The sequence below is a fragment of the Sturnira hondurensis genome, unplaced genomic scaffold (genome assembly GCF_014824575.4).
Source record: "Sturnira hondurensis isolate 20B ecotype Veracruz unplaced genomic scaffold, ASM1482457v3 Scaffold0000780, whole genome shotgun sequence".
NCBI classification, from domain to species: Eukaryota; Metazoa; Chordata; class Mammalia; order Chiroptera; family Phyllostomidae; genus Sturnira; species Sturnira hondurensis.
In genome coordinates this window covers 11,497,200-11,512,382 of record NW_028073411.1, presented here as the reverse complement: position 1 = coordinate 11,512,382, position 15,183 = coordinate 11,497,200, and the positions used below count along the sequence as shown (strand labels likewise).

The window sequence follows — 15,183 nt, the reverse complement described above, 5'->3', positions numbered from 1 at the left end:
ATCTTTAGGAATAACATTTCCCAAATGTCTACTTCAGAACCACATTCTTTTTTTAATATTTTATTTTTATTGTTCTTATTTTTAGAGAGAGGGGAAGGGAAGGAGAAAGAGGGAGAGAAACATCAATGTGTGGTTGCCTCTCACATGGGCCCCACTCGGGAACCGGCCCACAACCCAGGCATGTGCCCTGATTGGGAATCGAACCACGACCCTTTGGTTCACAGCCTGTGCCCAAACCACTGAGCTACACCAGCCAGGGCAGAACCACATTCTTTACATGTGCTATCTCCCGTTATCCGGCCGAAAACCACAGGTACTTTTTATTTTAAAGTCAGGAAAACTGAGCTGCTGAGATACCAAGTAACTTAACGTGAATGGCAGAGAAGAATTCCAACCCTGTGCTGTCAGACTCTAAATTTCAGGCTCCTTTCACCACGGCGACTGGATATAATGGTGAAGAAGAGCAAAGTCCAAAATTTGACGAAGCTCTGCCCTCTGAGAACTAATTACTGAGGGAAAGTCCTGGAAACTACGCTTGGGCCTCACTATGCATTGAGTGGTGTTGGCATTGAATAACATTCGGTGTCAGGTAATAGTTGCTGGATGGTTACAATATGCCAGGCACCACTTTTTGTATAGGAACTCACTGAGTCTTTCAGTCCCCGTAGCTGCACTATTGTCCCCCGTACACTGCGACGTGGAGAACTGAAGTGACTTGCTGAGGTCACATAGCCACAAAGTGGCAGAGCCAGCGCCCAGACACCTGTTCTCTCATTCGCCTCGCCAGGCAGCAACCACCCCCACTTTGTACATCCAGCCCAAAATGTGTTTTCTGTGCGAAGCACAGTGGGAAACAGGAAGATGAACTGGATGTTTGATGTGGTCCCTGACACAGCCATTAGACTACAGTGGGGGACTGACCCAGGGACCTGGGAATGTCAGTCCAGGTCCTCTGCCCATTTTTTAAGTGGGTTGTTTGTTTCTGTGGTGTTAAGTTGTGTGAGTTTCTTACACATTTTGGATTTCAACACCTTATAGGCTGTAACATTTGCGAATATCCTCCCATTCACTAGGTGCTCTTTTGCTGTTTTTATGTGACTGCTTCTCTTCCTCAACTTCAGGTCTATGAGACAGTTGGACACAGCGGGACCACCTTGCTCGCAGAAGTGTTCCTGCCTATTCCTGAAAGCACCGTGGTCAGTGGGAGGGCTCCCACCGAAGAAGTGGAGTTTAGCAGTAACCAGCACGTGACCCTGGACCACGAGGGGGTCGGAAGTGGTACGTACGGGCACCCGATTATCCTCGATGGCTCACAGTTTCACTGTCAGATTGGAACGTGCCTTTTTTTCCACTTCTTAGTCAACCAGATAATTCTAAAATCGCTGTCAGAAATTCAAATAGAAACCATAATTTGGCAAAGTTAGTTTTTATGCACTACTGATGGCCAGTAAAGTCATATAATTTTGCAAGTATAAAGTAGTTTGGCAGCGTGAATTGAGGACACCTAGAATGCCTTTGATACCTTAATTCTACTTCTAAAGAATCTTTCCTCAGAAAATGATCTGAAATGAGGACGAAGTTTTATGCATAAAAAGTGTACATCATGGTATTATCTTAAAGGCGAAAAGTCTTAAATAACTGGAATAATTGTAACAGGGAGACCGTTCATTAATATTCCCTCGTATCTTCCTCCACAGTTCTGGTTAGGTGAGTGACGGATCATCTCACCCCTCCCACCCTGTTTCTTGCACCTGGTATCTTTTTGTTCCACTGCTGCGCTCTGTGATCTCTCTGCATCTCTCTCCCAAGTCATGAACTCACTCTTTGTTTGGGCCTACGCAATGCCGCTCATCACTGTGGCTCTCATTTCAGTCACCTCTAGATATTCTGTTTAGTTCTTTTCCAATCAGTCTGGTCAGCTGTGATAGTTTTTTGTCCTTTTCTCAGACTCAGTCATTTTTTTAAATCATTCGTTACTCTATTTTTAAACCCTATTAAAGGTTTTTTTGAAACATTCTGTATGTGATCGTTCTAATACCTACCTGCTCATTGGTCTGATTCTGTCACCTTTGTCCACACGGTGGCATTGTCTCCTCATGGGTCTGGAGTTTTTTTATGGTGAGGTCATACCTGGTGATCTGCAAGGATCCTTCCAGGCCCAAACTCAGTCACTAGGCTGAACGTCTGAAGACCTAGGCTTTCGTCCCAGCTCTGGTACTGACCAGCTCTGTGCCCCTAGTAGTCACGTAACCTCTTTGACTACCACCTTCCTCATTCATAAAATAGATCTAACACTACCTCCTTTAGAGCCCTGTCGGGTTATTTTGAAGATCAGGATGGGATAAGTAGGAAAAATCTTTGAAGAACACAAGATGCTATTACAGTGTGATAGTGGTGTGGTTTTGTGTTAATGATATCAACTGGAAATGCAGAGTGTGGAGTTGCTACATGTAGTGCTTGAAAACCTTTGCTTCCTTTAGTTAATCAAACATGCTGCTGAAAGAGTTTTTATCATGCATTTTCATTCCGTGGGGGCCAAATCATTGAGGCTTCACTGGTGCCACATAGCCCACCTATAGCAAACATTTACTGAGTGGTCACTGTTTGCCAGGCACTGAGTGCTTGGCCAGCAGGGCCTCACTCAACCCACTATTCTTTCCTCCAGAAACATATCCACCTCAGGGCCCTTACACTGTTCCTTCCACCAAGCACTGCTTTTTCCCAAGATTTCACCGTCTCACTTGCTCACTTTCTTCAGGCCTTTATTCAAAAGTCCTGCCTTGACTGGTGTGGCTCGGTGGCCTGGGCATTGTCTCACAAAGCTAAGGGTCACCAGTTCAATATCTGGTCAGGGCACATGACTGGGTTGCAGGTCCAGTCCTGGTAGGGAGCACAAAGTAGGGATGCATATGAGAGGGAACCTATCAATGTTTCTTTCTCACATCGATGTTTCTCTCCCTCTCTTTGTCCCTCCATTCTCCTCTCTCTAAGAAATAAAGAAAATCTTCAAAAAAAAATAAAGTCCTCTCTCCCGATTCTCCCCTGGCCACTCCCTCTGAAAGTCCAACTCCTTCCCACACCCCAAAACACATATTTTCTGTATCTTTCCCTAATTTATGTTTCTCTTTTATACCTACCACTCTGTAACCTGCCCCGTATTGCATTTAACGTACTAACCCTGTTTACTGCCCGTGTTTCCTACTGAAATATAAACTCCATGATATCAGGGATGCTTTCCCGTTGGGCTTCTTGACTGCCACCGTCAGTGCCTGGAGTAGCGCCTGGCACGACGCAGGAGTGTCTCCTGAGTGAATGCATAAAGGTGTCCACAACAGTCTCTTCCTTCGCAGGAGATGCTGTTATCATCCTTATTTTATACATTAAGAAACTGAGGCTGAGGCCTTTGTGGTCACACGGCTGTAAAGTGTCAAAGCCACAATACACACACGATGGTCCTACTCCAGGCGCGTCCTCCACCCTGACGGCCATGGTGTTGCCACAGACAGAGCCGACCAGCAGTTCTGAGCGCCATCGCCCGCAGAACTCAGTGATGTCGAATGATGTGCTCCCCGGCCCGCCCCCCCCCATCCACCCGTCCCACTGTGTGCTGTCTACTCTCTTACCAGGACGGGGCTCGCTCCCTCTTTCTAAGCAACACCCTGTTTGACGTGCTGTTTCCCCAGGCGTGCCTGTCTCCTTTGAAGCGGATGGGAGTAACCAGCTGATTCTGATGACCTCGGGGAAAGTGTCCAACAGCGTGGCATGGGCCATTGGAGAAAATGGGATACCTTTAATTCCTCCGCTGTCACAGCAGAACATTGGATTCAGGAGGTAACGCGTGGATGGAAGAAACTGACGAGCAATGTCATCCATAGCGTTAATGATATTCACTGGGTGGGGGTGGCTTGCAAATCACATGCATCCCTTTGATTGTCCTGTGCCAGTATGTTCGGGGGGAGGGGTATTCTTAAGGTAAAAATTAAGATATTAATGGCCTGTCAAATATTTGGTGTTTACAGGGGCAGAAACAGCAAAAAGCGCTTTCTCTTATTTAATCTTGACAACAATTCTGAGAAGTGCTCTCCCTGTTTACAGATGGGGGCGTAGGCAGCCCATCACTGTAAAGGTCCATTGCTACTGATAATTAGTGTCGAACCTTCTGGTTCTATGAAAGCCCCTCTGCTCAGTCCCCTTGTATGATTGCTGGAGTCTTAGGTTTCTACTCACAACAGAAGACAGAGACCCCTACGCAGGCCCCCCTCCTTGTGGGCAATGCCTGTCCAAGCAGCCTGAACAGTGGGAGCTATGTGTCCTGAGTTGGAGACTTGTCTCTGTCATCCTTCAATAGATTTGTCTCAAATGCATCATTTTACCATCCTAGGCCTCTGCTGCCTCATGTATAAAATAAAAGGGCGTATTCTGATCATTGAGAAGACACTTTCCCAGTTACAGATTGTCATTTGCAACGTGCAGAAAATTAGAACAGGCTTGTTTTTTCCCTCCTAGGCCCCCTTCCATCCCAATACCAACCTGTGTTCACATGATAAAAAACAAGGACATTCTCAGTCGGGAGACTGGCCACCACGTCCAGTGGAGGTTTGCTCCTGCCTCCAGGAGGAGCATTTGGCACGCATTTCGCTGAGTTTCACTCCAGGCAAAGTCTTGAGGCTTAAAGCTCCAGTCCGCGGAGTTAACGGGAAATGCAGCACTGTCAACTGTGGGGACAACCCCACGTCCCAAAGTCTGTGCTTATGCTACTTTGGTGTTTATTTTTTCTCTCTCTCACTTTTTTTTTGCCTCAGTTACAAGTGGTTCTCCAGTGGCTTGAATGTGAGCCCTCGGGGCACCCTGCACCAGGTTCCAAGGCTCCTTTTCACTGTGACCCCGGGCCTGGGTCCTGGGACTCGGGGTCACTTGCATGGCCTGGACAGTTGTGGGAACAGTCACGTCTCCAGTCCTTCCCCTTCTTTTAGTCTCTTTGTTTTATTGAGATATAATCAACAGATGACGTTGTGTGACCTTAAGGTGTATAACATCATGATCTGACATATGTAAATACTGTCAAATGATCACCACAGCAACTCTAGTTAACAGCCACCACCACCCACGGTTACAAATATTTTTCCTTGTGATGAGAACTCATAAGATTTGCTCTCTGAGCAACTTGCAAATATTCAATAGGGCATTGTTAGCTATAGTGACTATCACTGATCACATCCCCAGGACTTACCTACAACTGGAAATTTGTAATTTTTGACCACCTTCACCCCATCCCCTATGTCTGGCAACCACCATTTTGTTCTCTGTTTCTATACATTTGTGTTTTTTTTTAATATTCTACAGTATTTATCTTTCTCTGCCTGACTTATTTCACTTAGCGTAATGCCCTCAAGTTTCATCCATGCTGTCACAAATGGCAGGGTTTCATTTCTGTGACAGAATAGTGTTCCTTTGTGTGTATACACCACATTTTCTTTATCCAGTCATCTGCCAATGGACACTTAGATTGTTTCCAAACTTTGGCCGTTGTAAATAACACTGCAACGCCAATGGCAGTGCAGACAGCTCTTTGGGATAGTAATTCCATTTCCTGTGTGTACATACCTGGAAGTGGGATTGCCAGATCACACGGAAATTCTTCTTTCCGTTTGTTAAAGAACCTCCACACTGTTTCCTCCAGTGGCTGTACCAGTTTATAGTCCCACCAAAAGAGCATGAAGACTTTTTTCTCCACATTCTTGCCAACACTCACTCATCATCTGTTCTCTTTTCAACAATAAGCATCCTAACAGGTGTGAGGTGATATCTCTTTGTGGTTTTGATTTGCATTTCCCTGATAATGAGTTCTGTTGTGCATTTTTTCATGTACCTGTCAACTGTGTGAATATCTTCTCTCAAAAATGTGTACTAAGTTCCTTGGACCATTTTTTAGTTTTTTGGGTTTTGTTTTCTTTCTTTTCTTTTTTCTTTTTTTTTTTTTTTTTTGCTATCAAGTTGTGTAAGTTGCTTATATAGTTTAGATACTAACTCCTTATCGGGTGTGTGGTTTGCAAATATTCTCTGCCAACATTCTTACTTATTCGCTGTCCTTATAACATATTGAATAGTAATCTTCAAGTAAAAAAAAGTCCATCCTCATTATCAGATGTTCTGCTGTGGAGAATAATAGCTTCATTGAACAAGTTGTCTCTGGGATTCTGTGGTCCTGATGCAAATTGCTCTGTGGTCGCATCCATCTCCCGGAATGAATTTTTTTTCCAGTGCTTTGAAAAGAGCAGATGCCATCTCATCCATTGGCGCCTCGGGACTGACAGACATGAAAAAGTTGGCCAAGTGGGCAGCAGAATCCAAGCTCGATCCAAATGATCCCAGCAACGCCCCCTTGATGCAGCTGATCTCGGTAACGTGGCAGGAGAACTGCGCGCACACACTCCTTCTCACCGTGGTGTGATGACAGTAATGAAAATGGCTCAGCCCTTTGCACGCATTTTCTTTCATCCTGTACTCTGTGCCGTAGTGCTTAATAGCACAAGTGCTGAGTGAATGGCCGGTTTAAATGCCAGCTCAGCACCTGCCTGGCCGTGTGAGCAAGGTAGGCACTCGTGTGTCTAGGCCCTGGGACGTCCTCACAGTGCTGCTGTTGCCAGTGAAAATGGGTTCTTGCGGTGTTGCAAGAAAGGAATTTCAGAAGGCGCGTGTGTGGGAGAAGTTTTAGCAGAGTGGAAAGAGTTATTGGGGTGAGAGGCAATAATACAGACTGGGATGTAGAGGGTGGGCAGGCTCTAGCAGCAACTGTTCTGAGATCCTTGAAAACTCTCCATGTATTTTCTTGGCTTTCAGGCAGGAGCAGGCTTCCTTTCCCACTATCTAACCTGCTTCCTGAATTTTCCTGAACTGTCCACATTTCCGAGCCCTTATCCAATCTGATTCCTTTCCCAGATTAGACTCTGCCCTTTATGTCCCCGTTTTGCACACGTGTTTACCTCCCCTTGCACCGTCTTGCCTTTTACTGAGCATGCCTCGGCAGAGAAAATTTCCTCCCTCCATAATCTCAGCTAATAACGGGTAACCGATTTTTTTCTGCCTACTTTGAGGATTAGGCCCCTTGGGCAGAGGATGCTGCTGCCCCCTGGGAAACCTGTTGAATGCTGTGGCTTCCCAGCAAATCAGCCTTACTGTCTGATTCAGCTCCCTAGTTTATTAGGCTTAATGTCTGATTCCCGTTGCTCCCTTCCTGAACTAACTAGCTTCCTCTGCTAATACTGTCACAATAAATAAGCCGCTGCATATCCATACTTTGCTGGGCACATAATTGGTGTGTAATAAACATTAGCTGTTGCCATTGTAACCGTTACCTCAAACTTCTGTAAAACCCTAAAGAAAGGTTTAATTTTCCCCTTCAATAGAGAGAAAACTCCTCAAGTTTCCTTCTATAGAGAGTTACCTACTCAAGGTCACACAGCTAGTAAGGACTCAGATCCAAGTTCATCTGACTTCAGGGTCTGTGCCCTTTCCATCACACCTTGAAGGGCTGATGGAGCATTTTAAGAAATGGTGGGTTTGTTTGTATTCTTGTTTAATGATTAATTTGACTATTATTTAGGTTTCATTTAAGTATTTATGAGATAAGGTGGTCGTATCTGTCATAACATTTAAAATTTTTCAGTGAATTCATAAATAAAACAGGTCATTGGTCAGTAAATTATCTTTTGGCATCAAATACAAATGTTTTTACTCCCAGGATCATAATGCCCACAAAAACATCGTAAACAAGTGTATGATACAGAAAGTGACCACAGCAACACATCCTGTGATCATGTTTATTAGTATAAGTTTATCAGCAGGATAATTATAACCGGGATGAAAATTTTCATTTCTCTCCCAATATTTTTGAGATAAGTCCCAAAACAAGCCTCTGACTTTGGCCTCTATACACTCTCCTTACAACATGGTACTTTTAGTGGGGATGAGAAAAATGCTAGAAGGAACAGGTCATATCACCTACCCAGAAGGAATCTCTTTCACGTAGAGTTTTCGAATCACGGTTTCATTTACGATTTTACACCGGAAGTAATCCAGTATGTGTGTCACCTTTATAACCATGTGCCTTCCCACAGAAGGACAAAGCACGGCGATGCCTTCCTGACTGGTCTCCTTTTGTGAGCCAGGATTTTCACAGCGGGATCACCTCTCCCGTCCCAAAGCCCAGCAAACCTCTGCTCCCTGCTTTCCTTCTGCCCCGGAGGAGGTGGTAGCTGGCAGAGCACACGCAGCAAATGGGCTGGCAGACTCCTGGCGGAGTGACCCCCACACGTGCTCAGCCTTCCATCCCCTGAAACTGCTCAGACGCACTGGAGGTCTGCACCCAGGCCCCACACCTGCTCAGCCTTCCCTCCCGTGCAACTGTGCAGACGCACTGGAGGTTGACACCCAGGTCTATCTCTGGCTCACTGTTCTCAGTGACCAAGGCGAGGCGGGGCTGTTCAGAGACAGGAGGGCCTGGCCGTGGAGCCAAGTGAAGGTGATCAGCTGACTCTGGTGCTTTTATCCACACGTGTGCCTAAGAATAGTAAAAAGTTATATTGTAAAGTAAACTTAAAACATGAAAAGGATAAAGAGGGCCAAATATATGGTGATGGAGGAAGACTAGACTGTGAGCAGTGAGCAAACAATGCAGTATACAGATGACGTGTTATGGAATTGTACACTTGAAACTTTCATATTATAAACCAGTCACCCCAATAAATTTAATTTAAAAATATATATTTAAAACACACATGTTAGATTTTATATACACTTTTTGTATAATATTATTTTCAGTAGGCATCTAGTAATACACCAATATAAACCTCTCATTTTTTAGTGTGTATATTTTCATAATACCTGGTAGGGGAACATACATACCAAAGATGAACCTCATAATTTTTATTTCTTTGAAAAAATGATTTATGGTACTTTTTTGAAATCAATTTTTATTGTTGTTCAAACACAGTTGTGTCCATGTTCCCACCACCACTTTCCCCTGCCTCACCCTCACTCCCATCCCCCATTGGCTTTGCCCATGGGTCCTTCATACATGGTCCCTGATGACCTTGCCCTCCTTCCCCCCATTATTTCCCTCCCACCTCCCCTCTGGTCACTGTCACTTTGTTCTTTACTTCAGTGTCTCTAGTTCTATTTTGCTTGCTTGTTTGTTTTGTTGATTAGTTTCCACTTATAGGTGAGATCAGATTTGGTACTTTTTATAGCTAGTGAATTAACATCTTCCTTGTTACCATTACATTTTAGTGTACTTTGTCTTTAAATGAAATGCAGGACATTTCAGGTTTCTCAATCTAAACAGTTAAGCCTCCATCCCCAAAGCTCAGTGCTGGCTTTCTCTGGATGAAATCTGCCCATTGTCTAGAGCTTTGTGTTTTCCGTTTTTTTATAGGTCGCTACTAGTGGTGAGTCCTATGTCCCTGATTTCTTTCGACTGGAACAGCTGCAGCAGGAATTTAACTTCGTGTCAGATGAGGAATTAAATAGATCCAAACGATTCAGGCTTCTGCATCTTAGAAGCCAAGAGGTCCCAGAATTCCGGAATTATAAGCAGATTCCAGCATATGACCGAGAAATCTTGGAAAAGGTATTCCAGGTGAGAAAAGGCTGCGGTAAAACATCGCTGTGCCACTTGGTCAGCTTTTTAGTGTGAATTTTGTTGTTAATATAGTTTTGGTAGCAATACTAGTTTCTCCTTTGCAGCACTTTACATAACCTTTTCACTGTTTTCCTTATATTCAATGTCCAAATAGCCTCTTACCTCAAAATAGTGAAAGACATAAACTAAGAAAAATAGGATGGTAGGGTTGAGAAATATCATTGGTGTTTATATGGCAAATTAGCCTGCCTTAGTCAAGAGTTCAATGCCATTTTAATCCAGTAAGATAAGCATGTGGTCCGTAGTGAGCACGGCGGGAAACTGAGGGGTAGGATTTGAGCCGCCTCTGGGTGGGAGTGGGAGAAGGGAAGCGGGGAACAGGCCGGCGTCCTGGGCAAGGGCAGCAGGATGCAGAGTCCGGTGGGCCGGGAGCCATGTGACGGCCGCGGGGGCGGGACCTTGGAGGGCGGGACCTTGGGGGGCGGGACCTTGGAGGGCTTTCAGGTGCTAGTCCTGGGTGGGTGGGGCGGGCCGGCGAATCCAGATTGGTGAGTCTGCATTTGATGAGGCAAGGGAGGAGCCATTAGAAATTAGTACCCGTATGACTTCTCCTGCAGAAGTCGTTCTCAGAGAATGTTTTCGGTTACTTGGTTCTTGTTTGCGTGGTTTGGACTTGTGATTGTTATAAACTCCCAGTCTGAACTAGCGCAGGCACCAAGGGGAGTTTACTGAATGATGAAACCCCCAAATGGGGTTAAATAGCTAAAGCCGTGTGAATGTCAGGAGTCCATCTGTGCCTCAGTGATGCCTGGCTGCAGGGCCCAAGTGACCCCAGGACCTTTTGCACCCTGTCTGGGCTTCCCTTCCCCTCACTATAAACAGATTTCTCTCCTTGGCCACATGTTCCCCCCCATTACCCAAGTTCACATCCAGTAGTTTCAGCCCAAAGGGAGAGTTGTGTCCTTTTTAAAAAATTTATCTTACAGAGATGGGGCAGAGGGACACCCATTCGTTTTTCCACTCAGTCATAGTCATTATTAGTTGCTTCCTGTGCGGGCTCCAACTGGGGATCAAACAATCAAGCCTGGTGTGTCAGAATGACCCACAACCAACTGAGCTACCCAGCCAGGTCACAAAGGTGTGTCCTTCTGTCCCAAGTTCAAAAACCTTGAGTCACCCTGAGCATTCAGTGTGACCAGGAAAAGATCAAAGGAGAAGATGGTAGCTCCCTGGGGCCCATGGGGGAATTTTACTGATGGAAAAAGAGAGGAGAATGCAGCGGCCTACGCAGACAAATCCAAAGCACCCATGACCTTCCTCCGAGTTGGTAACCAAGTCAGCTGCCCCCAAATGCCATTTTCTATTTTGTGATTGCTTTCCCTAAAATAGGAAAAGGCAAAAATTAAGCAGAGGCTTTGGCTAAGTTGCCGGGTGAGCTTGGCGTCTTGAACCACAGCAACTGTTACCTGTGTGGCCTCTGGTTCTTCCCTCATGAACGTTGCAAAGTATAATTCTAGGTTTCTCTTCTATCTATAAGGCATCCGCCAACTGACTCTGAATCCCGGATACCACATCAAAGACCAATTCTGAACCAAATGTTCACAGGAACATGGAAGAAACATTAAGAGCCATAATTCATAAACGTAAACCACAAGTGATAAATTCCCTAATCTCAAGAAGGGCACGAGAAAGTACTAACACTTTAAAATCATAAAATTATTCCTTTTTAATTTTTAGGACTATGAGAAACGGTTACGAGACAGAAATGTGATCGAGACCAAGGACCACATAGATGGCCATCGGGCCGTAGTGGCCAAGTACCTCCAGCAGGTAAGGAAAATTGTTTTAGATTTTCAAAGGTGGGAATTCTCTTCTTTCAAATAGCTGTGTGACACTTAACCCCGGAAGGCTTCTTTTCTCAGAATTACAGACGTGCAATTGATGAACAATTCTCTTCATCTTTTGAACATGTGAAAACATTAGGATGTATCTCAGCGTCCTGTCAGTGGTTCTCTTAAGTGGGGTGTGGGGACAAAGTACTCAGTATTTGAGTGTCTGCATCACACTTCGTAATAAAATAGAAGTTTTATCAGTGGCATACTAACTACCCTATTCACTAGAAAGTTGAAACATCTTTTGGTCCTCTCTCTCTCCTTCCCTCCCTCCCTCTCTTCCTTTCTTTCTTTAATAAATTTAACTTATAAGAAATGCTACAGTGGCTATGGTACATTATTCCCATCCAATTGATTTGCCCTCTGGAGCACATATTAAAAAAACAATTTATGACATTTAAGAGGTTGTCTATTTAAAGGAGAATTGGGAAATAAGCCAATCTGAATAAAGAAAGAACTTAAGAAGCACGTCTGCATCCCCTGTGCTTCGAGGCTGGCCCTGTTTTTCGTTCGTTCATTCGTTCAGCAAGTTTTTACCGTCTGCGGGTTGGGAGCTTCCCCAGGTCCTGAGAACGGAGCAATGAGCAGAACAGAGACCCCTCCACTGTAGGTGCTTTCACCAGTGAGCAAAGTTCGGTGATTGACAGTAGGAAGTGCTCAGTGCTGCAGGGAAAGGGGAAGGTGGCCGGTGGGGGCTGTGCGGATGGGACATGGGGCGAAGATGTGGAGAAGTTTAGGGAATGAACAACGAAGGCCACGAAACAGGAACACTTTACCTAACATTTCTTTCTTTCCCCAGGTTAGAGAATCAGTGTTAAATCGTTTCCTAATTGCAAAACGCCATTTCCTCCTTACGGATTTGATCGTCGAAGAAGAAGTTCCCAATATCAGGTAAAAACAAACCTTTTGTTTCACCTAAAAATGATTTTCATTGCATTGTAGTAAATCCTTTGTGTGACTGTAAGATGTCTGTCACTGAATGGGGCGCACTTGGTCCACGAACACTGCTGGAAACTGGTGAAACTCGATGCGTGCCTGGTGATTGCATTAGGAGAGGAGTCTCTGTTAGACCAAGTTGCCTGAGGTCCTCTCCATCTCACGCCAGCCACCTGCCTCCCCCGCCCCCTACGACCGCCGCGCCCGCTTCACCAGCCTTTGCCCTTTCCCATTGCCATCAGAGTCCATCGGCCTTTCCCTCCTGCCCATGCTCCTCCCGCTTCCACATCTCCCAGTGCTGGCCTTTCGCCTACTCTCCCATTGCGGGTGGCTGAGAACCACGGGCCCATGAAGCTCTGGGTGGAGGGGAGGCCTCATCCCAGAACTGCAGCTGGGAGGGCAGAGCTGCTGTGTTTGGTGAAGCTCAAGGGCAGCTGGGGAGAAACAGTTATTCACCTAGAAGTTGGAAATTGACCGTATCTGCTTGGTTGTTTTCCTATCATTTAGAAAAATCTTCAAATTGTGTGGACTGCCGGGGGTGGGTGGGAGGGGGCGCGGATTCAGAAAAGGTGGAGAATAACTCCTCACTGGTGGTCTTGTGCAGTCCGTTAATCTCGTGACCCCTTCTGGGATTGAATCTCTTGGTCTTCCCTAAAAAGGTTATTTCTTAGGAGTGTATTTCCTCTCCAACAAGAAGTCGGGGAGGAGACAAAGCACTGTGCTGACTTCAGCAGCCCCTGACTTTGACTTTGTCTCCATCCATGTACAGAAAAGAGGCTGTGCCCGGAAATTCACACAACCCCCTTCTCCCTAGTCCAGGCCCAGAGTCTGGGCATCGAATGCTTGATTCCGTCACGAAAATTACACGTAGAATCGATGGTGATTTTTCATGCTGTTTTCCCATTTCTTTTCTTTCTTTTTCTTTTTTTCTGCTTTACTTTCTGCATTAAGTTCTGAAGGCTCAGGGTATGTTCTTTCTTCTTTTAATTTTGATTTGTTCTTGACTTTAAACTAATATGTTTCTGTATTTAATGGTCCCAGCCCCCAAGATGTTCCCATGTGAAGTCTTTGAGGGGAGCCCCATCTGGGGGAGGAAGGATTTGTGACTAGTAGGTAAATAAGCCCCGGAGACCTAATGCAAGCATAGTGATTATGGTCAACAACACTGTATAATAAACCTGAAAGGTACTAAAAGCCTAGACCTTAAATACTGTCACCACACAAAAGAAATGATCATTATTTGACATAATAGAAGTGTCAGCTAATGTCATGGTGAGAATCATAATCTATGAATACATCAGACCAATGTGTTGTGCACCTTAAACTAATACAGTGTTATATTCAATTATTTCTCCATAAAAATTAATTTACAGTAATAAAATAATGAAATGTAGATAATCGCACCCACAAACAGAGATTCGCAAAAATGTACAATAATGTCACATTTTGTTTGGGAGAGGAGAATTAGCCTTCACAGTTTTACATGATGTTAATGTGCAGTGGACATCCCTGTTTTGAGTGAGTTGAGAAATGAATATGTGTAAATACCGGAAAAGAAGGAGAAGACGGGCCGTGAAGTCGGGGTGACCTGAGATTAGACCCCAGTTCCCCGTCCCCTATTTAGGAGCCTTCAGCAAATTGTATCACTGCTCACAGCCTCCAGTTTCTTCATCTGAAAACACGGGGTAAACCTTGTGCCTGCGAGGATTAGAAATTGTTCCACGCGAGGCACCCAGCAGGGTGCTTGATGCACGAAGGTGCTGATGAACGCTCACTGCTCACTGCTCTGTGGGACTGAAGTCTCTGGGAAGGAATGGGAACAGCAGCTCCCGGGAGCCCCTAGGGAGCTGCGACCTCCCTGCTGGCAGGTGCCTCCTGGACAGAGGGCTCTAACTGAGCTAACTGAGATGCAGGGCTTCGGGGACTCATCGCGCTACAGCCTGCGGCCAGTTCTGCACAGCTGGCTTTGTTCTGTGCTGTGTGGCATAGTCAGTCATGTCAGCTTCCAGGTGCAGAGTCACATCTGTGTTTCTGCTTAGTCTCTGGGCCAGAATTTAATTATTTACTGCAAGGTCCTTTCTCCCACAAGTCACTGACTGTGTTGCTTTCGTCCTCCAGGAAGTGTTTATCTGACCTGATCAGGGTGAGAGGTAGGAAGACAGGAGACCCTCCTGCTCTTCCTCCCCGGCCCTTCCTCCTGATTCCACCGCTTCCTCTTCCTCTTCCTCCAACACACTCACTAACGTCGTCATCACTGACCTCATCCCAACATTTCCATGCCACATCTACTAAGTGCTAGACCAGGGCCAGGTGCTTGGATGCACCTCCTCACTTAGTCCTCTCAACAACCCAAGGGGGAGCTACGGCCCCATTTTACAGATGACAAAACAGAGGCTTAGAAAGGTGAAATCATTTGCTTAAAACCAGACAGCAGAGCCAGGATTCACACCCAGTCTTATGTAACGCCAGAGAGCGAGGTATCCCAGGCAATGCCTGGAAAGGCTGTAAACATCCTCTGCAGAAGAACGGAGCCGGGCAGAAAGTGCTCCAGGGCTCGGGAGAGGGCGTCCCTCTAGCTGAAGTGCTGGGGCCTCGGGAAGGGGAGGCCCTGCCCTGCAGGGAGGAAAAACTGCAACCGAGCGGGCAGATGAGGAAGGTGGAGGGAGGCACTCCATGTGCCGGACGGGCAAAGGCAGAGAGGAGGAGAGACAGGGC

General features: G+C 45.7%; 1 protein-coding gene across 1 annotated transcript in view; it reads left to right on the top strand.

Annotated features, from left to right (window-relative positions):
• CC2D2A (coiled-coil and C2 domain containing 2A) overlaps positions 1-15,183 on the top strand; it is a 90,814-nt gene that overhangs the window by 49,468 nt on the left and 26,163 nt on the right. The window contains exons 18-24 of the mRNA XM_037045596.1: positions 1,122-1,278; positions 3,684-3,831; positions 6,262-6,400; positions 9,434-9,637; positions 11,378-11,470; positions 12,332-12,423; positions 13,420-13,434. Of these exons, the coding sequence (XP_036901491.1) occupies positions 1,122-1,278; positions 3,684-3,831; positions 6,262-6,400; positions 9,434-9,637; positions 11,378-11,470; positions 12,332-12,423; positions 13,420-13,434 (848 nt within the window). The remainder of the gene's footprint in view (positions 1-1,121; positions 1,279-3,683; positions 3,832-6,261; positions 6,401-9,433; positions 9,638-11,377; positions 11,471-12,331; positions 12,424-13,419; positions 13,435-15,183) is intronic.